At 38.2% G+C, this 25,843-nt stretch overlaps 3 protein-coding genes across 4 annotated transcripts in view; 1 reads left to right on the top strand and 2 right to left on the bottom strand.

Annotated features, from left to right (window-relative positions):
• Positions 1-165: 165 nt before the first annotated feature.
• Positions 166-3,294, bottom strand: LOC102229919 (insulin gene enhancer protein ISL-2A-like). The gene is made up of 6 exons (XM_005798228.2): positions 3,094-3,294; positions 2,556-2,745; positions 2,115-2,374; positions 1,658-1,944; positions 1,063-1,230; positions 166-729 (listed from the first exon to the last, which is right to left on the bottom strand). Exons 1-6 carry the CDS (start codon positions 3,281-3,283, stop codon positions 613-615), a joined length of 1,212 nt encoding a protein of 403 aa, XP_005798285.2. The 5' UTR covers positions 3,284-3,294; the 3' UTR covers positions 166-612.
• Positions 3,295-4,630: 1,336 nt separating this feature from the next.
• etfa (electron transfer flavoprotein alpha subunit) lies at positions 4,631-10,964 on the top strand. The gene is made up of 12 exons (XM_005798229.2): positions 4,631-4,751; positions 5,900-6,049; positions 6,287-6,368; positions 6,635-6,717; positions 6,809-6,908; positions 7,048-7,158; positions 7,287-7,388; positions 7,510-7,578; positions 7,660-7,742; positions 9,150-9,215; positions 9,365-9,445; positions 10,587-10,964. Exons 1-12 carry the CDS (start codon positions 4,713-4,715, stop codon positions 10,620-10,622), a joined length of 1,002 nt encoding a protein of 333 aa, XP_005798286.1. The 5' UTR covers positions 4,631-4,712; the 3' UTR covers positions 10,623-10,964.
• tmem266 (transmembrane protein 266) overlaps positions 10,584-25,843 on the bottom strand; it is a 31,314-nt gene continuing 16,054 nt past the window's right edge. Inside the window, exons 4-11 of one of the 2 annotated variants that reach the window (XM_023345939.1) lie at positions 22,762-22,916; positions 21,328-21,401; positions 18,896-18,952; positions 18,669-18,807; positions 17,023-17,138; positions 16,295-16,487; positions 13,490-13,579; positions 10,584-12,565 (exon numbers count right to left, since the gene is read on the bottom strand). In XM_023345939.1, the coding sequence (XP_023201707.1) occupies positions 11,928-12,565; positions 13,490-13,579; positions 16,295-16,487; positions 17,023-17,138; positions 18,669-18,807; positions 18,896-18,952; positions 21,328-21,401; positions 22,762-22,916 (1,462 nt within the window). In that variant the 3' untranslated portion in view covers positions 10,584-11,927. The remainder of the gene's footprint in view (positions 12,566-13,489; positions 13,580-16,294; positions 16,488-17,022; positions 17,139-18,668; positions 18,808-18,895; positions 18,953-21,327; positions 21,402-22,761; positions 22,917-25,843) is intronic. The other variant, XM_005798230.2, reaches the window with a different exon arrangement.

Genomic DNA, 25,843 nt, shown 5'->3' with positions numbered 1-25,843 from the left:
TTGTCCACTTTTCTTCAAGGAAAATAAATTATATATATATATTTTAACTTATTAATTGACAAATTGATTATGCATGCAGTAAGCAATTGTTTTATTTATAAGATCAGTTATGTTTGCCTTCATAATAAATAATAATAACTTATTTTACTATAAGAAAGGCGAGAGGTGCACCTCTTTCATCTGATCCAATAATTTACAACAGTCTAGTGAAACTTATAGGTCATGCACATCTACACAGGTTGCATTTTTCTGACAAACATACTGGAATCGTTGACGTTCAGGCGTCCAGCATGGGCTTTATGTGCTTGAATCCCATCACATTCTTCCCAGTATATCCAGGTAGCTATTGGCACGATTTTGTTTCTTGTTTTGTTTTGTTTTGCTTTTCTTTACAGGTGGAAAGCCCCTCGTGTTCATCTACAGCTGTGTATCCAGGATGCAGTCAGACTTCCAGTCCTCCCAGTTTGGACCTGCGCGAATCTATCCTGCAGCATAATCCATCCTGGTCCATGTAATGTCAACGGGGTCTTTTTGCGCTTCCTTGATTGGATGGTGAGGCTGAGAGCTTCGGGTGTTGGGGAAGGGGGCCCTCCAGCTGACCCCGACGCCTCCTCACGTGTCGACGGGACTCGGAACCATGCTGTTCGGTGTGTCCGGTAGTTGAGACGACAGGGAGGTCACGTCGCTGCCCGAGGAGTTTCCCAAAGAGCCCGACTCAGAGAAAGAAACCTATGGGCGAAAGAGCCTGGATCAGTCACGTGAAAAATGATATCATATTGTGATTTTTTATTTTGGTTAGGAGTTTATAATTAAGGTCAAACATTTTTTTAAATTTTTTGTCCGTTTCTCTTTTTCCTAAATTGCAAGATTATCTACTAAAACCACAGCATGAGTTTTTTTTAGGCGTTTTTTTTTTTTTTTTTTTTTTTTTAATGCTACAAAATCTGTTCCTGGGTTATAATGCATATGCTACAGTTTCTTCCTTTCTTTCTTTTCATGCAACTGCAGCTGTGTGTTTTGCATGCATTTTAAAGCACTCTTATGAATGCAAATGTAGCCCACCAGTTGCTGGAAAGCAGGCTGGTCCAAGTCGGTCTGCAGGGCAAAGTCGCTGAGGCTTTTCCAGGGAGGCTGGTAGGTCTGCACCTCCACTGGATTCCCCTGCACGGCGTTGTCGTGCCGGATCGGACTCCCAGCCACCAGAGGAGTGCCTGTCAGGCCCTGCAGATTCTGGCAGGGAATGAAAATAGTTCATGAAGATCTTGCACAGTTAGGGAAAACGTATAATTCACAATCTATCAAACGAATCTAAAATAAATAAATATCACTGCAGAACAGAGCACTTTCATTAGGAAAGGAAGAACGCAAACATGCACTCTATGAAAAAAAACCCCACCGAAATTTAATTAAAAAATGTCATTTAGCATATATTTTTTATTTATTCTTAATTATTAATTTAGATACCCCTTTATGTCTCCAAAATGTGTCTTATAACATTTTAACTACTAGGCCCTAATCAATATTATCATTGTTGTTGTTACAAACAAGACATGCAAACATTATCCTATTATTATCTAATTCTCTTTGTATCAAGAAGTAGTTACAGTGTTGCTCTTCTTGATAAAGTTTTAAGAATCAAGAACTGCACGTCACGTACGGTTTTGTCGCTCTGCTGCTGTTGCTGAAGCTGCTTCATCAGAATGGACTTCTTCTTGTCCTTGCAGCGCTTGTTCTGGAACCAGACCCGGATCACCCTGGGGCTCAGGCCGGTCATCTCCACCAGCTGCTCCTTCATCAGGGCGTCCGGCCTCGGGTTGGCGTTGTAGCATGTCCGCAGCGTGTGCAGCTGCTTCTCGTTGAGCACCGTCCGGACACGGGTGGTCTTTTCGGACTGCTTGTGGACGTGGTTCCGGTGGTGAGGTGGGTGCCGGACCGAAATGGAATCTAAAGGGAAAGACGTTTAAAAACGAAATAATTCGAGCAACAAATTTGCAATGTGTTGAAAAAATAAAAACTAAAAATAAAATTAATTAATTTATTAAAAATAAAAATAAAATGAATTTGGAATAATAATAATCATCATCATCGTAATCATAATAATAACTACTGTATACCAGCAATGTGCAGCGGTCTGGTGTGAATGTTCCCGGGACTCAGCGGGCTTCCTGCAGAGGACCGATCCACCAACAAGCCGTGATCGGCCTGACACAGAAGCTCGCCGTCCCGCAGCGAGAACTCATCCCCCGGCAGGAGGTGTCGGCTGCACACCGAGCACCGAAAACACTCCATGTGATACACATTGCCTCGGGCCCTCATCACCAGGTCGCTGCTGCAGAAGCCCAAGTCACATTTTGCACATTTGATGCCAAACAATCTGAGAAAGACACAGAAAGATGTGGATTTGTTATTGAATAGCTCGATGCTTTCTCAGCATGTTCAAATGAGCCCAATTATCGAAACCTATTGCGTGCTTCTCGTCTTTGTTGTTGTTGTTATTATTATAATTAATATTAATAATAATAAATTTCACAAACTTCCACAGTGGCCTTCTCTACCTTGCATAATCTCTTTTACAGTAAGTCTTTCCGTCCCGGACGAAGCAAGTGCACGTCTCATCCAGATACTGGTTGCACTCTGCACACTTGAGGCAGGCTGCATGCCACTCCAGGTCCGGGGAAACTCTCAGGATGTACTGGTCGTGTATCTGACTTCCACACCCCACGCACATTGCGATTCCCGACTTCTCTATGAAAAGGAAACACATTAATGTGAAACTTTAATGGAATGCATGTTGGATCCACTTTAATCTATAAGAAACTAATGCAAAACAAGCATGAACGCCGTTCCATCAGCATTAGCTGCGGCGTTACAATATTGTAGACGCAGAAGCCAAATATTATTGATCATATCATGCAAGGTTATTTCGCAGATTTTTATCTTATATGAATAATTACATGGCAATCCATGTGTTTTCCCCAAGTGTTACTTTCGCTGTATTTATATATATAAAAAAGATTGAGAAATCCCATTTCAAATGGGTTAAAATAGACATAAACAGTAAATGTTCCTCAAAATGAAAGTAGCCTATCTTACTTTTTGAACGATCCCCCATATCATCCAAGAAAGAAGTGTTGAGCAAGACGTCCACCATACAGGACAGAAAGTCGAGTTGCACGCCCACGGACGGAGGAGAGCAGCGGCGGAGGAGCCCGACCGTCCCGTCCCTGGCTGCAGGATAAACTTGTATTCCTCCTCCGGGAGGTGGAGAGAAAACAAAGACCATCGACCAGTGACGTCTGCAGGAACCAGGACCTGTGTAGGTCCGGGGAGAGGGTGCCATATGCAAATCTCCGCTTGGACCCCCTGCTCGTTGTTTTCTGTGGGCAGGCTTTGAGTCTGTTTATGTTGCTCTCTGCTGGCAGTGCTTGCTAACCACTCTTCTTCAAATGTGCAAGTTGGAACCTGTTACTTAAAATACACTTTTTTTTTGTTAAATATATCGGTTGGTGCCACATTTATTTGCTTTAACAGGCCACATTTGTTTACTGAAATTTGCTCTATGATCTTCATCATTACCAGTTTATTTTTAGCTATTGGTTATTTCTTTCACCTGTAGCCAGCATATTGGAAAGAGTCCATAAAGTAAATGTTACTAATGATAGCATCTTACACTAAAACCATTTCTGAATAAAAATGTGTATTTTTCTTATTTGGCTGTGCTCATTATCTCCTTTTATATTTTAACCTTTTTTTATTTGTATTTGTTATTACTTTGTTCTTTATTTTGGTGAGTGTATTGCATATATTGAGTCACACCGCTGTGGGGCGACCTCTACTGGAAAAATTTTCACATTGCCACAATTATAGAAAATCAACATCTTAAAAATGTGAGTTTAAACACAAAGTCCCTAGGATACTTGGTGCGATGATTGAAATTTAAAATGAAAAAGTTGATAACTAAATTTGAAGTTCATTAAGATCTTGCACAGTTTTATGGCTTTTTTTAAGCTAACACCAATGTAAAATAATGTGAGATAGAGCTACACACATAATGCAGGCAATACTCAAGTACATATCAATCTTCAGAGGGAAAAAATATTTATTTGTTTTTTTTTTAGGTTGTGCTATTCTACTATTCTATCTAATATAATTAGATAGAATAAATATCCATCCATTAAATTTCTTTACACCCCTGTCCCTAGTGGGGTCGGGAGGGGTGCTGGTGCCTTAGAATAAATACATTCTGTATATTAATATATTTATTTGAAATGGTCAGAAAAAGAAATAGAGAAATGTCTTTATTTTAAATAGTAAAATATAGTAAATAGTACAACAGTTACCTTTTTTGTAGAGTAAAAAATTACTTGCTTGCACAGTAGTGTCAAATTTTAAATAAGGAATTTTTTATATAAAAATGTGTGTGTGGCTGGGGGGGGGGGCGTGCGTGTGTGGGGGTGCGCGCGCGTGTGTGTATAGCTCTTTTTATTGAAACATTGAAACAAAACAAACATTATTTAGCCAACTTATCTAAGCTTTAAAAAAAATTTAATAAAAAAAAATTACAGTTATGAGGCAACATGGAGAAATGTAGCCAAGCTCTCCGAAAGATTCTCGGGATTCTATCGCGAGATTTCCCTACAAACGTCCTTGCATAAAGTCCACTAGCAGATATATCCCTCCGCTGCATCCAAACGAAACCTCAGGTGTCCATTATGAACAGAGTTTTAAACAAATCATCTCTGCGGAATCTGGTAAGAGTTTTACAGATCTATTATGCGTTGCTTCGTTTTAGGTGTTTAAGGTTCCCGAAGCTATATATTCCTAAAGTGTTTTTGTTGTTGATGCTAACTGGTTAGCTCATTCGGTTGGACTCATTGAGCAATTACTTTGCTCAGTGAGTCTGCATATGCATCAGGTCACTTCTAATGTTGCATCAATTATTATCTGCATGTTAGACACTACAATAGCTGAAGTTTAAGGTTTTGTTTCAGTCAGTTTTCTTTTTGTGTTTGCATCGCTAGCTTAGCTCTTATGAAACCTCGTAATGTTAGTTACCAAACTCCAACTTTGTCAATGACAAACATAGTCATACTATTATGAAATATATTGTAGTTTAATATTTAGCACTGTTACACATTATATTTTACTTTATCTTAAAATCGTCCCTAGAATTGATACCTTAACAGTTTATGTAAACAACACAGCTGTAATTTGGAAATTAACATCATGCTAATGTAAATGTTTAAGCTCACTGAAACTATAAGGTTCCTCTAAAATTCTATAATATTATTAAATTGTTGAAATGTATGCTTACTCTCTTTTTCATTGTTCAGCTGAATAAAATGTACTTTAATATGAAGCTAGACCTGTCTTTAATTTTATTAGCATTTAAATGAGAGAATAAAACTGTGCGTCTGCTTTTTATTTTGTTCTGTACTTTCTCTGAATGTCTTTTCGTATCGTGTCACACTCATCATGTCTAGATTCGGCTGGTAATATCCTGTCTGTGGCTTGTCTAGAGATTATTTACCTGCCATCATAATGTTCCATGTTGACTGTCCCAACACTAGTTTGTACAGTCTTGTTTCCACAAAATGTCATGGGCTGGTAAAGGATTTTAGTGGTGTGATAAATTTGAGTAAATGGAACACAGTTTGACATTATTTACACAAAATACAAAAATGGTTACCAATTATATATTGCCCCATTCCTAATTTATATTTTTAAGCTTTTTTTTCTGGCCCAATATTTTGAGTCAGAAATATTATGTATGTATGTTGTGTTTGAATACCAAACTGGTATTGTAGAGCTGACAGCCCCCGATCTCCGTCCCACCTGTCAGCTCTGTTCATTCACAGCCTGCGGCCACACATGGTGATTGATCTGTATTTTCCAACAGACTGGCCTCATCCAGAGGTTTCAGAGCACCTTGGTTGTTGCAGAACACAACAATGACAAGTTGACCCCCATTACTCTCAATGCCATCACTGCTGCCGGTAAGCTGGGTGGAGATGTGTCTTGTCTGGTTGCAGGAACGAACTGTGCAAAGGTAAGAAGTATTTCTGCTGCTAAACGTTTTTTTTTCTCGCTAAAACTATATGTACAGCAATTTGTTATAAACAAAACTTGCTCTGAAACAGGTTTATTCATGATCCCACACCTTTCAAAGCATCAAGTCTACGTCTGTTAATTTTGTTGGCCATTAAAGATTAATAATAAATGTAACTATACCATCACTAATGCAAGCCCTTGATTGTTAACCAACATAATTTTTCTTTCTTTTGAGGTTGTAGAGGAGATCAGTAAAGTGCAGGGTGTGAAGAAGATTCTGGTGGCTCAACATGACTCTTACAAAGGTGCCTTGCCAGGTATGTTGTTCATAATACATTTATTGAACAAGTTGTTCTTATTATAATGTTGGTATTTAAATACATTTTCAACATTAGTACACTTTCAAAGCTAGGACATCATTCAAGTTATGATGAAATCTATTTTTTTTAAACAAAGCACAGAGAGCTTGTTGTTGGATACCTTGGCCAGTAATTTATAGGTGAATATAAACAGACTGCAAATTAAACCTGCAGTCTGAGGTTTAATTTTAATATGATCAGATGTTTTTCTGTTTGGTTTGCAGAGGAGTTGACTCCCCTTATCTTGGAAACACAAAAGCAGTTCAACTTTACTCATATCTGTGCTGGTGCATCTGCTTTTGGAAAGGTAAAATCCTGCTACACCCAGAATTCTTTGCCTCCGTCTCTGATCAGTCATGTATTACCTATAGCCATACTCTCATTGCTTCATTCAATAGAATCTGCTTCCCAGAGTTGCTGCCAAGTTGGATGTTGCCCCAGTTTCAGATATTATTGAAATCAAATCTCCAGATACGTTTGTCAGGACTATTTATGCAGGTATGACAACCTTAAGTAGACCACTACAAATTATTGTTCTGAATTGGATTTCTTTTTAAATGATAAATTTTTGCCCTTTTTTTGTTGATTTAGCTTTGTTTTGTGGTTTAGTTCTGAAGTGAAATATATCTTGGTACAGGAAACGCTCTCAGCACGGTGAAATGTAACGAGGCGGTCAAGGTCTTCACTGTCCGAGGGACGGCGTTCGAAGCAACTTCAGCAGAGGGAGGAAGTGCTGCATCAGTAGAAGGTGTTAAAGATTCAGCCTTCTGTGTTTGAGTACAGCCTTAAAAGAAAACAAAGCAAGCTATACCAGTACGAGCAAGACGAGCAAAATCCTGTCTTGCTTGTACTGATTGTCGCCGTTCTGATTTGCAGTTGCTTCTACTCCTCCTGCTGGAGTTTCTGAGTGGCTCGAGCAAAATTTGACAAAGAGCGACCGTCCTGAGCTGACGAGTGCAAAGGTTGTGGTGTCAGGAGGTATGAACCCACCCATCTTTGACTCAAGATCTCAAAATGAATTTATCACTGTTAATAATGGGTAGCACAAAAAAAAAAAGAAAGTCTCCAAGCACCTAATGTTGAGCTGTTATTTTTCTAGGAAGAGGCTTGAAGAGCGGAGAGAATTTCAAACTGCTTTACGACCTTGCTGACAAATTGAACGCTGCTGGTACGATGAGAAATATGAGGGTTCATTTGTTATAGTTGTGCTGATTGATTAAAATATAAATCTGCTGTTGTTTTATTGCAGTTGGTGCATCCAGAGCTGCAGTGGATGCTGGGTTCGTCCCTAATGACATGCAAGTTGGACAGACTGGCAAGATCGTAGCACCCGTATGTTCAACCTTACATCAGTTGAATATTAGTGGAAAACACTTGATCAACAAATGAAGGGAGCATTGGAAAATTGACTAACTTATAGTTAAGAGATGAAGTTGTTTTCTTCTTTAAAATTTGAGCAGATCTTAAGCTCAGCTGCAGCATTAATGTTGTACACTTTACTGTGAGAATCGTCTGCCATCCTCTACACAACAATTCAGTGAGATAGCGATGGCTGCTCCTTTTGAAAAGCTTAACTTCCTATTATGATTCAGCCAGGATACCCCAGCTATGATTATCCACACATTAGGCTCCTTTGAAATGTGCCTACTGGCACATTTAGCGGCGCTAAGTGATTTAGCTGATCCATTAGAGCAGAATGGAGTGGATGTCTAACCAGAGCCTCAGACGTGTCGTTTTCATCATTTTTTTTTTCTTTCAGTTTGCATTAGATCATTAATGGGTACTGTACTTCCTCTGAATCCTCAGTTGGAACATTCACTGTATAGTTCAGGTCTTTGGCACCTTTTAGGAAAAATATGTAGAAAAGTGTCTAAATGAATTTGTAAAGTTTTACCTTTTAGCTTCAGAGTATTCATTTCATTTTGGTGTTCCAAAAAAAAAAAATCCCTTGAAAATGAATGCAACATTGTTTTTGAAGATTAGGATGTTTAAGATTATATAATTTGTAATTCACATTGTTCACTATTTTTCAGTATAGTACAGACAGTTTAAGAGAATGACAAAATAAAGTGTGAGTGTGAAATATTGGTTACCAAGTCTCCAGTGACCAATATTTGCCTTGGTGACCAATCTTTGTTGTCAGATGACACCAATATTTAGCTTAGCAAAGCAAGTCATGCTCACTGCTAAGTACGGTTGAGAATATATCATGCTGGGGGATCCTTTCTAAAGGCTCTGGAAAATACAGTGATTAACATCATAGATTATTTGATACACTGGAATGTCTTAAAGAATAAAATCTGGTCAATACTATCAGTTGATTGAAACAAAGGTTGTTAGTGGGTCTTTCAACAGGATAATTTTACTAAACTTATGACCAACTCAACACAAAGCTATGTATTATCTCTCTTGATTAGAGACGAATTTGTGATTCTTCCCTCTCTGTATGTATATAAAACACCACCAGGTGCTGTTGTTTTTTTTTAAGCAAAGTGTGGTTGTATAGCATTGATAGGCATCATTATTTGTGCAACTGACGAGTTTGTTAAATGCTGCTGCAATGAAAATGCATTGGTTTTATATCTTTTTTTCACATGTCTTTACCACCGGTGCCAACGACTTTATCTGTGGTAGTGAAAAACTTTGTTGCAGGTTTCATTAAACATCTGACCTGGGTTTTCTGTGCTGGTTTAGCTGTGTTTAGTCACAACTAACCTCTATTCGTGTTTCATTTCTTAGGACTTGTACATTGCAGTTGGAATCTCTGGAGCGATCCAACACCTGGCTGGAATGAAAGACAGTAAGGTAAAGTTGGAGGACAAAGACAGATTTTATTTTTATAAATCCATTTTTCTGCTTTCCTGTGCCTTCATGCCTCATTTAGTTAAGCCAGCACTAGTGGTGTTTTACACAAATTTCAGGCGTTTCTAATATATTATTGTTTTCCCTTTTAGACTATTGTTGCCATCAACAAAGACCCCGAAGCTCCCATTTTCCAGGTGGCTGACTATGGCCTTGTGGCGGATCTTTTTAAGGTGAGTGTCTATGAGCAAAACAAACTCGTACTAAGGTATGGCAAACCCAGTGTTTTATTAGATTTTAGTCCAGAATAACAGTCAGAATATAACATTTGTTTCCTAACTTATAAATTTTGCAAGATGCCTTATTCCACCTAATGGAAATGTGCAACTGCTGAATTATTAAGCTCTTGAATTAATCTAAGGAGGGTTCTGGCTGGTGCGTGCTGCCATGAGGAGACCACATTAGCATCTCAGGAGATATCAAAACTGATCAATAGCCGGATAAGAGTTGGCCTCGGTTGGCGTTCTGAGCTTCGACTTGCCAGACCTCTTATACGCTCAGTTGCGTTCTTGTGTCAAGTTGGTGCTCGGGGATATCGAGCCAGGCGCGTTGGCATGACTAACACTGGAATCCAGTGCCGTCTGTGAAAGGCTAGCAGGTTATATTTTCATGTGTGTCCTGTTGGTCATGTTTTATTTAGCCCTGCAGTAGTGGCTGAGCAGCCCAGGTGTCCTGACAAACTCTGTAGGAGTGATTAGGAATAAGCTGGTGGCAGCAGAGTTGTGACCTGCTGGGTGAGATCATCTTACATGTGATCACTCCTCAGATAACTGATTAAAATGGATGGGCTCTCTACTTTTTTCCTAAATGGACATTGATACCCTGCAGGAACTCGGGCAGTGACTGATGATTCTCCTCAGACGCTGCTCGAGTCAAATGCGGAGGCATGTGAATAAATTAGCATGCATATTTATCGCTTAAGTCAGTAGCATCATGCAAAAGGATTCATACCTCTTAAACTTCTCCGCATTTTGTGACACTGCAACCACAAACTGCAGGATTATGTTGAGATTTCATTGGACGGGTCAAGATAAAGTAGTGCATTATTATGGGGGGGTGAAAAGTTGATGAAAAGTAGTTTTATTTATTAGCTTTTCTTTTCTCCAACCTCTTTTCCTCTGATACCCCATAAGTTAAATGCACTGCAATAATCTCCCCTCAGAAGTCACATACATACTAGACAGAATTCATTATTTAGAATTTTAATCTCTTCTTTGAAGGCCTAAGAGGTTTATTAGAGAACATTGATGAACATTATCGAAATAATGCCGCTGATAACGACACACAAGTAATTTCATCTGTTTTTCTCTGAAGGCTGTTCCTGAGATGACGGAAGCTCTGAGCAAGTGAGGGGAATCGAACCAGCGCTTTGTCGTACAGATGGTATAATTAAGAGAGCAACCACAGGAAACAGTCACTGTCTTAACACGTTTTTGAAGCTGTATGTTGGTGTTCTACAAAATCTCATTATTCGTTAAATTCCAGTTTTGACGTAGGCTGCAGATATCAGATGGTTTATGAATAACCTCTGATTGCATCTTTTTGCTTTCTGTAGTACATGTAAATTGTATTTAGTCTTGGAACAGTACTTTGGGATGTCTGAATTTTACATGTAAGATGTCTCAAAGGAAATGTACAGTAAGTAAAGAGATGCTTTTGAAAAGCAGTGTATTAAACACATAGTTCAAAACATCTATGAATTTGCCATGTTTTGATTTTTATTAAGTTTATTAAGTTCATTGCTTTACCTTGATCAGAGAAACGTTTAGAAAGTTTCCAATGTGGTCACAAATCTTAAAGGTTCATGCTATCATTATTTTTTTTTTGCACTTTATTTAAACTCTCACATTTCTTGCTCTTTTGTGAGACAGTCATTCCCATTTGTGAATATTTACACAAAACTATGTAAAACAAAGAAAAAAAAAACATTTATTTAAGCTTACATGAAACCTGGAGGGTTTTAAATACCTTAATGTGGATTGGCAAAATCTTGAATAATCTTATTAAACTGGGGCTGGACAGCTTCCAGTCATGGCACCTGGAGTAATTACAAATCATCTGACATTTTAAAAGTCCAAAGATAAAATTCCTTTAACTCTGACTGTAGATAAAAATGTAGAAAGTTAAAGAATAGAAGTTGAGATGATAATATTTTGCCCTGCAGGAGTCCATCGAGAAGGACTGTTAATGAATTTGGAGATGCTGACTTAGACACTGCTGCCTGTTTCCAGATGATGTAACGAGACAAGATTATTTGGAGAGCTCTAAAGTGTAATAATAATAACGTTAAGCCCTCAGCACCATCGTCTTCCCCTCTTCATTTTCTAAAAAAAGAAAAAGAACATGAAAAGCAAACTTGTCTGCACAAGCAGGTTTTTTTTTTCTTTTGGGGGGGGGGGATTCCAGACCTTGTTGGCGCTGCTGGTTTGTGTTAGGAAAAGTAAGAAATTGTCAATTCCTGAAAAGTGTAGCCTGATGAATAATCCGTCTATATTTTATCAGTGCCCCTTGTGGTGAGTTCATCCTCTTAAGTCCCAGCAATATAAAGAGGATTAAAGGCAGAGTTCATGTGCCAGTGACTTGTCAAGGGTAGTTGAGTTTTTTTTTTTTGCATTTGATCTGACGAGTAAGCCTCGATAGTTGGTCTGTGAAGTCCTACGCTTCTGACAGACGGTTGACTGAAGTCTCCACTGATCCCATCATCCTGTATTTCTCCTCAAGCAGAGGCTCGTTACCCTGCACGTGGATAACAGGCTTGCCGTGAAGCCCGATCCGGCTCTCTTGGTTCCTCTTGTTATAAATGTTCAGTCTGCGCTCCAGCTCTGGGCTGGTTTTGGTGGAACCAGTCGGACTGGGCGGTTTTAGATTAACGGGGTCCAAGCCCTTCTGAGTGAGACAGGAGTCCTCAGAAAGCGAGTAGAGCAGCTCCTGCACCACGGCGCTGGGACTCCCTCGCGGCTGGGGGCCCAGGGCCAGCGGGCTGCTGTACGGTGGCGGGTAGCAGCGCTGGTCGCTGTAGTCCGTGGAGGTGGAGGCCTCGCGCACCGTGGAGCTGCAGTCCATGCTGGAGCCCAGTGTGTGGCTGCTGATGCTGTGCTGACGGGCGCTGAAGCTGCTGCGGGACACGGCGGTGGTGGACACCTCGCTCACAGAGCTGCTGGTGCGCTGCAGTCGGCTGGACGGCGCCGCGTCGGCGCTCACTAAGGTAGAGGGAAGCTGGCTGGGGTTGTTGGGCAGATGGACATCTATCGCTGCCGTGGTGATGACACGGGCTGGGTCTGGGATACCCATATCTGCAAAAATATATTTTTTAATAAAACAACCTTGGAATGAAGTGATCTTGCTGATGGTTCCTACAAAAACATTTGTGCACTTTTGAACTTTGTCATCTTTTGTCACATTACACCAACAAACTTCAACAAACTTTAGTTTTGAGAGTTTATACGACTCAAAACTAAACGAAGGCATAATTGTGAAGTGAAAGAACAGGAAAAAATATCAAAAATCTTCACAAATAAAAAGACTTAGACCTTTATATTCACTCCCCTTTACTTTGATGCCGCTAAATAAAATGCAGTTGAAACTGTTGTCTTTAAAAGTAACCTAATTAGTAAAATAGGCTCCACCTGTGTACAATTTAGTCAAAACATGAGCAGAGCTGTTCTATGAAGACCTCAGGGGTTTGTTAGAGCACATTAGTGACTAAATAGGGTTGTGACTAACAAGGAAAGTGGAAGAAGATGCTTTAATCAAATTTGACAAGAATTTAACTTTTTGGTCCAACATGCAGAAGTTAACAGCAAAAATCACACTTGACACTAAATTCCCACCTTAAAACATGGTAGTGGCAGCCTCATGCTGCGGGGATACCTTTATTAACCAGGGACTCTAAAAATGAACAGATTGATTGGATAGTAGGGAGAGCTAAATCCTGGACAGAGACCTATAAGAAACTGTAAAAGTTCTCCCAGTGGAATAACGACCCTAAACCACAGAGGAAGTTTAGGGTCGCCATCTATTCACAGTAGATTCATGTCTGTGAATAGAAGCTTTCTGTCTGATTTTCCTAAGACGGTTGGACAAAAGTTTGAGCTATGTTCCTGTTTAACAATTATGGACTGCTTGTTGTTGCGCTATCCATTGAAACCCCAGTTTTGTGTACCAGCAGTTGCAATGTGACAAAATGTGAAAAACTTCAAAGAGAACAAATAGCCTACAAAACCACAGTTTTGGTTTGCTGATACCGCTGCTTGGCTCGCTGTAGTACTGGCTGATGTAGTTATTCATGTCATCCTGACCATGATGATCTGAAAATAGGAAAAAAAGGAGGATAAAACTCATCCCAGCGTAAATATAGTGTACACTACAGTAGTTATAAATTATAACGGTAAAACACAAAATCAGTGTAAGTTGCATAAGAAAGAAGAAAATTATTCCCCAAATCCTCATTTATGATAATACAACCTCTGAGGATTATTAAAATGGAGCTGTGGTAACAAATAAGTAGTAAATAATAAATAAAATGCATGAGTAAACACTTGGAATAGTACACAATTGTTAGATGTTTAATATTAACGTTATCTATATCTTTCTGTGTAATAACTAGTTAACAATATGTTTTATGCAACCTTTTACAGGTGAGCCCATGGAATATTTGCTTATTGATAATGAAGGTTTTCTTTTTGTTTTAAATATGTTAAGCAAATAAAATTAAACCAAATTCAAAACAACTAAGCTATCAAAAGCAAACTCTGTATTACATTGTAATTAATGGCTCACTATGCAGTTGTATAGTATAACAAAGCGATATAGATACTGCAATTACATTGAAATTTTTAAACTTAATTTAATGATTAATTTCTGTTGCAGATAAATTTAAATGTAAAATGTATGAAATCAAATTAAATTATTCAACAAAAACAGTAAGTAACTGACATAAATTCCTAAACATTTCTAATCCAAAAAACAATAATTTCAGATAAATTTGTGACACATTTGGATTTTACAAATATAAGTTTTTGGAAACGTCTCTCTGCATAACTGTTAATATGCCCGACTCCACAGTACATTGATTTATGCCTGGGGTTTTATTTTTATGAGTCTGTCCTCATTGTTCAGTCCAAACAGCGACAGACACCATTCCCCGAATGATCAATACCACTTGAGTGTGAGACTTTCGAGCCCAGCTGAAATGCAGTTCGACTTCAAACATGCAGTCTGTTTCACGCTGTGATTTATAACGCCGATAAAGAAAATGCTTCGGTGTTGTGAGCCCCTGACATCACCTGTACAGACAGTGTTCTGTGTCCTCTGAGTTATGAGCCGTCTCTGTGTGAGAGGTTTATAGACCAGGCTCTGGCTCACTATGTGATGTATAGTGCAGGCGTGGCACCAGAATTTTGATGAGGAAGGTGAAAAGATTTATTCCGAGGACACCAACACCCTTACACGGTTTGATGAATGTTTATTCTGTGGAGGATAAAGGAAGTCGTGCTACATTTTCTGCAAATTCTTGTCTTCATTTGCTAATTTTGTTGCCTCCAGCGGGCCAAATTGTCAAGTATTCTTTTTAAAGTCAACTAGACAAATTGTTCTGTTAAATTATATGTTGGACAATATGCAGAGGCAGTACTAATATCAGTTCTGCGCTTTTATGTCGCCAGACATAAAAGATCATGGCATCTTAACAAGTTTTTAACATTGCTCAAATCTGACCTGAAGTGTACAAAAAGCACACAATAGATTCCACAATGCTGTTTTATATCAAATAAAAATTAAGCACAAACAGAAAAGCTGTGGGTGGAAAAATACGAACACCCTCTAAGCTTCCATAGGATTTAGGAGGAGCAGTAGCAGCCTAATGCTGGTGTTTAAACTACTAATTAACAGATGATTAGCAGTGTGACCACACCGATGAGAGCAGGAGTTTGGGCAGTTTGCTGATAACAAGAAGGAAACACATCAGCAACGACTTTATGACAAGTGCTGCTGATAGTCAGTTCAACAAACTGAACATTAGAAACATTTAACAGAGTGGTGAATTTTCAGGAGTTGATATGCTTGACAATTCTGAACATGCACTTCTGAGAGAAAGTAGAAAAAAAAAAATTATTTTCAGATTTCAGAGTTAGCATGTTAAATATTACGGTTCATTACAGTACAATTAGATAAAGAAACCAGAAGTGTCTGCTATGAAGGGTCACTGCTAAAGGTGTCTCAACAAGACTTTGAATCATAGTGTCTACTCATTTTTTTAAAGCTCCTTTTCAATTTTGCCCTTACGTAATGACAGTTTTGAATGTGCTGTGCTTTTTTTGGACAACTTAGATTAGTTTGAAATAATTCCGGAAATACATAAGGCCAGATCATAATCATTGTGTCCTGATATATAAAACACGGAGTAATCTTTTTATTGGGACTGTATTGTCAGAATCAGGAAGAAGGCCTGGAGGGAAAACGTCTTCTAAAAGACCTCTAGAAAGCCCAAGAGAACTATTGTTCATGTCTAATTTAAAAGATTTAAAAGGTCCATCGGTTTGGAAGGAACATTTGCAGAAACTAATGGTGTCTTGGAGGTTTTCTAGGGTGAACTGACTTAGTTCTTTTTTGCTTTATGGCTTTCAATTGTTAACATAGTTTATATGCATGTCTATCTTTATAAGGACACACTGAATTTATTGTCACAGATTGTTTCACAAAATCTTCCCCACATTTTTTTTTTTTTTACCATTTTGTCTCAGCAGACAGTTTTAAAGGCTCTGATTTATTTGAGAACAAAAGAATCACAAACAAATAACAAAGAAGTGAATCTTTCTAATGTTTCAAATAAGTTATTTGCAACCCTTTTTGTGGTATTACATATTTTTTTGCTGCTTGTTTACTGTCCACCCCAAACTTTACAATTAAACCTTTAGCTCCTTTCAAGATATTCAATTTCTCCACCATTTATTGGTGAATGACCATCTTTCCTCCTCCTTTAGTTGTCAGTAATAAACCACAGCTGGATGTTTTGGGCGGGTTACCTGCAGCCCCCCGAGGCGCCCTAACATTGGCTGGTCTGTGATGGTCAGAGGCCCCCGCTGCTAACCCGTCCACCTCCTGGAAGCTGCTGCTGTCTTTCCCCCACATATGGTGGATCTGCATGGCGGCTTCACGCTCTGCTACCAGATCCAGATCCTGCTGGGCGAGGTGGGCCCTCAGCTGTCTGATTTCAAACTGTAAGGAAGAAAATCAAAGGAAAAAGAGAACATATGAGGAATTTTAGCTTTTATTTTTTTTTTACTGCAAACAGTGACAAGGGATGTTTCTCAGCCCAAATAATTTATTTACAGTGCTATGAGAGAGGGTTTGCCTCCTGATATTTTCTCTTGGTTCGTTGGTTTATATGTTTTTCATTACACTGCTTTTTATATTGGGCTTTCTTAGCTTTATTTCTTATCAAAACATGTTTGATTTGTCTGAAACATTTCAGAGTGACAAAAAAAAAAGAAATCTGCAAGAAAGTAAATACTTTTTAAACAGAAGGTTATATTATTTGCAGACTTTCCAAATGTGATAAAAAAGAATAATTAATTATAAAATATAGAGCACCTTCAAACAGATGTCACGACCATAGTGTAATTTTTTTTCTTGTTTGTATACATTTTGCCCAGCTGTGTAATAGTTTCTCTCGTGTGGCATTTTGCTGCCCTCTGCTGGTTTCACGCTGCTACAAAACAACATAAGAGAGATGAACTAAGTGAGAACTTACAGCTTGTTCTTGGCAGATCTGGGTTAGACGATCAAGCTGCTCCTCCCGCACTGCTTTAGCCTTCTCGTACTGCTGGATCTCCAGCTCCATTTCCACCTTCACTTGCAGAACATATGCTGGAAAACAAAACAGACTGATCTAAGTTTTTAATTTAATTTGTGTAATGTTTAGTTAGAGGGAAACTTTCCAGAGAAAAGCATCAGATGGACTTAAAGCAATTCTGGAGTTGTAATAAAAAAAGACATCATCTGACTGTCTGCATCTGACAGTTTATGGCACCAGTAATGCTTTCAGCCTCGTGTTGGGTTGGAGTTACATTTATGGACATACTGCAAATATTGGAGGAGTCAAAACTTTGCTTATACACAAAGCCAATATAAAGCACGGGAAAACTACCTCCAAGATATTGTCATAAGTTTCTAAACGCGTTCAAAAGTGGAGATTATATAATTTTGGAAAGAATTTAAAGTGAAGATGTTAACCTGGCGTTTGAAAACTCTGTAAGGTTTATTAACAAAGAAACAGAGTATAAGATGCTAATAATGAGCCAACAGACGAGACAGCCATCTTCAGTTTTTTACACTGCGGAACTGAATGCACCCTAAGTAGTGGGACAGGTTGTTTTACATTTGAGAAAATGTTTTGACCATAATGTTGCGGATGTACATCCTACTGATTAGTGCTGTGGCTGAGATTAATAAGCAAACTTTATGCAACCAGTCGTGTCTGTTTTTCTGCTGCATGTTTTAAGCACATTTAACTTTATAGGTAACCTTAATATTGCATGTGGAAAAACAAATATTACACACAATTAATAATAAAGTCGATAATAGAATTTTTTTTTTCTCATTGGTGTTGCACCCAAGCCTGAAATGAGCCCGATGTTTATGTATTTCTAGATTAGTCTTATATTTGACAAATTTAACTTTCACAACTTGTAGAATTTTCAGGAATTTTACCCTGAAATATGTCTATACTGAGGGGTTCATTTCGTTTATTTTTCTCATGCACTTTTTGTGGCATACAATGAATGCTTTTGATTTTGGGAGCAAAAGTAGTGCTTTAGAATAGCCTTAAAATGTTAATAGATTAATTTAAAATAATAGCAATAAATAAGTTTTAAGTGGCAGCCATAGTCCCCGGGCCACCAGGTGGCCCCCTTACGCTGCTGAACTCCTCATACCAAACACTTGATCTGATGTTGATTATAACATAATTTAAAATTTGCTCCTACAGTCTCTGAATGGTGAATTTAGTATAGCTAAAAATTTCTTTACATTTTCAATAATAAATGTTTTTTTTTTTTGCATAATTGTCATTATTCAATGGAAACTGTTCATAGTTTGAAGGTATATTAACAGTCATTATTAAGTGCAAAATAAATGAAGCTCAGGGCGCCATACAATATTTATTTGAACTCATCTTGCATTTCACTGAACAACCACACGAGGGAGCAACATGTTTAGTTCTGTATAATCTGTGTCAATGAGCTTTTTGGAGCTTCACAGGTGACTTTTGATAAATGACACCTTGCCCATTATGAGGAAAAACTAAAACAAACAAATAAATCTCAAGACTCAACACAGCGAGTGCGGTGCATTATCTGTCTGAGAGGATGGAGGAGACGTCGGCCCCTCCTGGCTCACCGTCAATGATTCTCTTAACCCTCCAGATGCGCAGTGAGATAATGAGGCCGATGGCGTCCCAGGGGCTGCTGGGGCCGTTGGCCACTGTGGAGGCCACCATGGGGGCCAAAGAGAGAACGATGACAGCTCCATCAAACACCTGCAACAAAAAAAGCAACCCTTGAGTTATAACACCTGCAGAAAAAGAAGCCATCGATTCACTTCTCATGGGACACATGAGAGCTCACCTCTACTTTGTTCTCAATGTAATCCCATATTCCCAGCACCACAATCCTGAACACCGTCTGAGAGCAGCAACAGAAACAGAAAAAAATGGAAACATGTGGAGTAACTGTAGATATTAAACCCCACACTAAACACAGTTTAATTAAGGCATTTTCTTAATTTCTCCAATTTACTGGATATAGTTTCACGTAATACAAGCAAAGCTGTAGTATTTCATGTTTACTGCAATTTTGCTCCTTTTCTGCAACCTGAAAAGCCCTTTTAAAAGTTTTCATCAGAGCAGCATGAGCTTCCTTTTGTGCCAAAATCATATGAATGTCCTGACTGTTTATATTCATTGGGAACCTGACAAAACATGTGTCAGTGTTTTTATAAATTTAACATCAACTTCAGCTATAAAAGAACTGTTTAAATAATCTCACTGCCTGTCTGTGTTTGTCCGCATACCTCAGTGGGTCTGTTCTTCTTGAGCCCATACTCCTGTCATCATGCTGCCTTGTCTGCTCACTAACCATGGCATTTTGGCTGCAGATGCATGTATACAGTGCTTGCATACTTGGACTTTTTTGTAGTTTGTCATGTTACACGTACAAACTTTAATGAGATGTGTTTGAATTTTATCAGACAGATCAACTCAAGGTGATGGATATTTGTGAAGTGAAAGGAAAAAAATACTGTAGTTTTAAGTTTATGTTTTTGCAAATTAAGATCTGGCAATCATTGCATACTTTGCATATTCCCAATTTAGTTCACCTAAGCTGACAGGCCAGGCAAGCAGAGAATTAATCTGAAATCTGGTAACTCTAAGAAGGTGCATAGATTCACCTCTCAGGTTGAAGAATCTTTTAACTGGGTAACAATTAGTCATGTAAGTTGCAAGTCTGGTTTTTGTAGAAGAGCAGCAGGAAGAAAGCCGATTCAAAAAAGTCCCATTTAACTTTTTGATGCAACCGAGTGCATTGTTGTTTTAGGCTTTTAATTTCTAACACATTTTATTAATTTTTACAAGCATGCTATAGATATTTTCAGCAAAGTTGTGTATGTTTTTTATTTATTTTGACATCCTGGAACCAGTGTGGAGTAAGTGGATGTATTATTGCATATTTGCACTAAAATATGCAAGTTGGAACCTACGAATCCGGATTTCTGATCCTGTTTAACTAAAAAGTATAAGATAAGGTTAGTAAGGAAATGAGAAGATCATACCTCTTCTCATTTCTTTGCTTTGTTTTAGGCCTTTAGCCTAGGTTGTGTGCAAGCTCTGAGCCATTTCCTTACACCATTTTTACCATATAGAGAGAAATAGAGAAAAGAACAGCTTTACTCTGATAGAAGATACTTAACCTATAACCTACATCTCCCCTCCCCTCCATCTATTCACATAAGCTCTGAAGCATTAAGTTTGCTTGAGTGTGCTGCAACATGTATGGGGAAAGTGAAAGCTCACGAACGCCCGTGTGCTGATGTTGACACGAATGCAAAAATATGCAAGAAAAGCTTTTCAAGTACCAACTTTTTCTGTGCGTAGTTTTTGTGCAGACGTTCTAAGCACTAGCTTGTGTTTATCTAGCACAAAAGAGAAATGAAAAAGACATATGAATATATACTGATGTACAATGTGGCTGTCATTATAGACATGAACCAACATCACACCAACTTAATAAAGATATAAAAGCTTAGCATAGACATGCAACAATGTCTTCAGCACTTTTGTTTTCACAATGCAAAACAGTTAGGTATCTGTAGGTGATGCTATTTTAATATCATCATTTTACAGTAAAAGCAATGTATTTAGTTTCATTAAAAGAAATGTAACAGATTTTTTCGATTTCTCTCTTCTTTCAGTGATTATGGTCTATGCAATATGGTGTAAATCACACAAATAAAACTGGCAATATGCAGCTTAAAGGTAAAAATAACAGTGACGACAGCAACTTAAACCGATCTAGACAAGTGTTTGTTACATGCTTTATAAATGAAGAGAGTTCAAACGCAGACATATGGAACCTTATAGCAGAAGCTAAAGCTTTGGAAGTCAAATGTAAGAAATGAAAATGAATGTGTGAAGAAAATGATAATCAATGAAGAACATCTGAGGTGTTGGAAAGGAGTGACACAGAAAGCTCTATCTGCACTTTAAACCATCTTTGCTGCGGATCAACCAAATAACCTGAGACGAACTGTGCAACAGCAGAGACACGAGTGCTTTGGAAATTCAGTCTTCTTTATGTGAATCTTTATCAGATCAGAGTACCAAAATGTGCTTGTGCAGTGAATAAAGGTACCGGGCATTTCAAAGCTGTTCCAGTATTGTGTTGAGAACCTGCTGGTGCATTTCATTGGAGCAACATACTGCACAGCGCAGCATTAATCGTCAGGTCGCTGCATTGGCTGTAAGTGAGATTGCTATTGTGTTGAGCAGGCGAGGACTCACCTCAGTGAAGAACACAGAGAGAATAGCCAGGCTGATCCAGTGGATGATGCTGGCAAATTGGGATGCATTATTAACTGAGGGCATAAAACACAGTAACCTATTATTTTAAAAGACAGAGGGGCACACGAGCTAAACATAGGTGATACATTTCACTGCATCAAACATCAAATGAAAATACCAGCGCATCCACACGTATACATCTCCAGATTGAAGCCTAAGGCAGCATCATACATATTCATTCACCACATACTGTACATGCACGTGTCTGCATCTTCCCCTCTATTCATCAGGCTACTTGCGGACGGCATCAAACTGCGCTCGGCTATCAGCAGAGACATTTGTCTTCACGCGCCACATCTCCCTCCATCTGTCTTTGTTTGCTGTGTTCAGTGATCTGTCCTATCAGCCTATTCATCTTCCTCCAAGTCCTTCCCACAATCCCACAAGTAGCAGACTCTGCATTGCTTGATTTCTTGGTCTATCTTCCTTCTCACATTTGTCTCTCTTGGTAATTTAACTGGTCAATCACTCAGTTAGTCCACTGGGAACACATTTTGGAAATCGGCAGAGGAAAATGGTCTGTCAGCATGTGAGCCCTGCAGACATAAAGCAGGGAATCCACTCAGACCTTTACCTCATGGAATGTGAGTGAGTCGTAAAGTACAATGAAATTTTGGATGTAGGAGCTTAGTATTGTTTTTTTGTAGACTTTAGAGTTGTTCATAAATTTAAGATGTAGTTGAATTTGTGTCCCTGTGACTTAATTGTTTATATGTTTCTAGTATTGGTGGCTGGAGATGAAATTTATAGAGACTTAGCACAATATAAAAACAAACTTGGTGCTTTTGCATATCAAATACTTAGAGCAATGTCATCATTGAAGATATGCTGGAGTAAAGATGATAATCCATTATATGTTTAGAACATGTTTGACATTAAATTTAGATTAATAAGAAAAATGCTCCAAGTTAATCAAATAATTTTTAAGATATACAATATACTGCAGAATTTCAGTTACTCTTACAGTAGTACTGATAAAGAGTTGAAGAAAGTTGATGCTCGTTTTAGCTTAATATTTGCAAACATCAACATTATAATAAAGTATATTTGAATAAAATTTCCTTCTGTGCTTTATTTTAATCTTAATGTAGTATTCTTGCAGCTAAACCTTTATGCCAATGATGGCGTAATGAACCTGCCCCTTTGTCTTGTGTATTAGATCTATGCTTTGACCCAGTGCCTTTGAATAACAATCAGTAAACAGTTGTGCTGAGCAGACCACTTTCCTGCCTCTTCAAGGGCGTGTTGCATCCAGTCTAGACTGTTAATAATGAACAGAACACACCAACTTCATCAATATTACATCCTCAAAACCGCACTTGCCATCCCCTCCAACGTGATCACAGCCACGTTATCTCGGTAAGCATCACTCACACTGCAATAGCTTGATGTCTATGAGCAACTCCACTGTCAGCAGCAGCACCACCAGGATGACACAGGCCACCAGGAAACAGTTGAAACCTGCTGACAGCAGGCAGACCTGCCACAGTGCCGCCCGGCGTCCGCAGCAAGGCTTCAGCCAGTTGGACCTGAGAGGAGGGGGAGATGTGGAAGAGATTAATAATATTTTAACAACATCAAAAAGTAACATCTGCGACAAGGCTGAATATCAAACACAAGACATGCAAAGAGACAGGACATGTGTGTTGGAGAGGTGGATAACCTATTATTACATCTGTCAATGTGTATTTCCCCCCCTCAGTTGATATAATTTCTTACAAAGTATGTTTTTCAATTTAAATATAAACCTTTTAAAACAATTATATTTGATAAAGTAGTGTTATGACAAGGCTCTTTTGTCAGATTTAAAGCACCTTTAAAAATTACAACCTTGAAATGGGCATCAAACATACTAGTCATTAAGCTCGCATTCTTTGTTTTAATGTTCTTTAATTGGTTTGATGTAATATTCTGATCTTAAATGTATTTTTGTTAACTGTAAGCAGGCACTATTTTACTTAAAAAATATTGTGATTCACATGCTGTACTGCTAAAATGAAAAATAGGAACACTTTGCAAAGGGGTTTTAAATGGAAAGGTGTGTGTGCAAGTCTTTTTTTTTACTTGGTTTGCTTTCAAAATGTAAATTCTCACAAAAACAATAGTCACTATCAGTTGTCACCTAAAAGCAATGTCTGTCTGATGATAAATGGAGTAAAAAAATAAATAAAAAAGCTCCTCTTTTCTGCATCAGCTTCGGTTGAAAGAGGCAAAGAAGCGAACAGCCAGTTAAAACCAGAAAGGAAGGATGAAGGAGTAGGAAGGCATAAAAGAGGAAAATGCAGAGTTTAGCGCACAAGAAACAGAAGGCATTAAAAACAGACATAAATCTATCATAAAAAAGAAAGGAAGAAAACTCGCAGAATTTATTTTAAAAAATTTATAGTTTATACTGAAACTCACCCAGTATAAATCAAGAGTTTATACTCTTGATCACAGAGTTTATACTCTTAATCACAAATAAAATATCTCAAAGCAAACAATCCTTTTTGGATCTTTTCATCTAATTATGGAGCTGTAAGGTTAAAACAAAATCAAGCAGTATGATGAATCCTGTTTATTAATACTCTATCTATCTATCTATCTATCTATCTATCTATCTATCTATCTATCTATCTATCTATCTATCTATCTATCTATCTATCTATCTATCTATCTATCTATCTATCTATCTATCTATCTATCTATCTATCTATCTATCTATCTATCTATCTATCTATCTATCTATCTATCTATCTATCTATCTATCTATCTATCTATCTATCTATCTATCTATCTATCTATCTATCTATCTATCTATCTATCTATCTATCTATCTATCTATCTATCTATCTATTAATCTAATCTAATCTAATCTCATCTGTGGGAACATTAATAGAAAACTTACTCCGATCAGCTTTACAGTCATAAAAAAAAGATGCTTTCTTTAAGTAGAGAAGAAGGAGAGGATACATGTACTTTATGACTGGAGTCATTTTGCTATTAACAGATCTAAACAGTCTATTGATCCTAAACCAAGGTCATCAGAGCAGCTGGAGTTTGGCCATGCCGTTGGTCCGTGCCAAGAAATCAAGCGGCGCACTCAGCCCTCCATAGCAACCTTCTCTAGCTGCCAGTTCCTGCAAATTAGAGCCCAACACCAGGGGCGACAAAGAGGCAGTGAAGGGTAATGGTTCTTTCCCATGTGCAAACGTACTCTAAGGGAAAAATGTCAAACCACATTGGCTAAAGAAAATATTTATTCATTAAGATATTTCATGCAGTAACAGAACATTTGTGGGAAAACTGTTAAAAGATGGAATGAGCAGCAAAGGAAGCCCAGGCTACAATCTGAAAAGCACAATTTAACTCATACTGTGTGAAATCATAATTCATTCAGACCTTTCCCAAAAGGCTGGCAGAAAAGGTATTAATTTAATAAACCTGTAAAGAAAAACACTGACTGGAAGCAGAGTAAATGGCATTGATGGATTACTCCAAGCTCAGAAACTTAATTTTAGGCAAATCTCTTTAAACCTTGAACACCCAGGACCTGAAGTATTTATGAAGAAGAGGGATTACTTTAGCGGTGGAGCAAGGCAAACAGAGAAAAAAAATCACCAGTTCAGGGTCAAAGCGGGGCCATTTTATACAGGCTACCCCTCACAGACTGCTCACAAATGCAAAGAACACAGATGCACGGTCTGTGTGCAGATAAATGAAATCTGCAGGGCGGCGCGCACCGTTCATGAAGCCATCAGCTGAGCAGCTCATGCAGAGAAAACGCACTGAGGGACGATCGAAGCACGTCTAGCAGCAGCAGAGTGAGGGGATTAGATCATGAGACTGATCAATAGTAACCTGTGATGGAAGTGATGGCTTGCTGTAAATGATGCTGGCTGAAAAGCCGCTCCAGCTGCACAAAACGGACAAAGACGCAGAGCAGGACAACTGGCACAGGCAGAGTGGGTCTGGCTGCTCTGTTGGAGCCCCGCCTGCACAGACCTGACAGAGTTTTGGCTGCTTTTACCAGTTGAGTTATACTCATCCTATCATATGGGGTGTCTCTTTCATTACATTGTCTCTAGCAATTAAGGCACAACAAAATACAAGTTAAACCTGTGAAGCAGTGACACGTTAAACTGAAATTAGAGAAGAAAGGTTTTGTTTTTGTGTAAACTTTTTGGTGAAGAGATTGAGCAGGAGAAAGAGAGGCTGCAATCAGAATAATGACAATCTATTAAGTTCTCTGGTACATCGATTATAAAAACACAAGTTAATATGTACAAATACAATCAAAGAGTAAACAATAGGGAAAATATTGTATTGTTTATCCTGATTTCAATAAACTCCAGTTGAAAATGTTTCCAAACCTCAAAATAGATTTTTTTTTGTCTTTTTTACTTTTGTTGGTCTTCTTACTTAAATGTTACTAATCATCAGAAAATAAAAAATATATATATAAAAAAATTGTTTT

This window comes from Xiphophorus maculatus, chromosome 2 (assembly GCF_002775205.1).
Source record: "Xiphophorus maculatus strain JP 163 A chromosome 2, X_maculatus-5.0-male, whole genome shotgun sequence".
NCBI classification, from domain to species: Eukaryota; Metazoa; Chordata; class Actinopteri; order Cyprinodontiformes; family Poeciliidae; genus Xiphophorus; species Xiphophorus maculatus.
The sequence above is the reverse complement of the archived record's forward strand: the minus strand, read 5'-3'. Positions and strand labels throughout refer to the sequence as shown.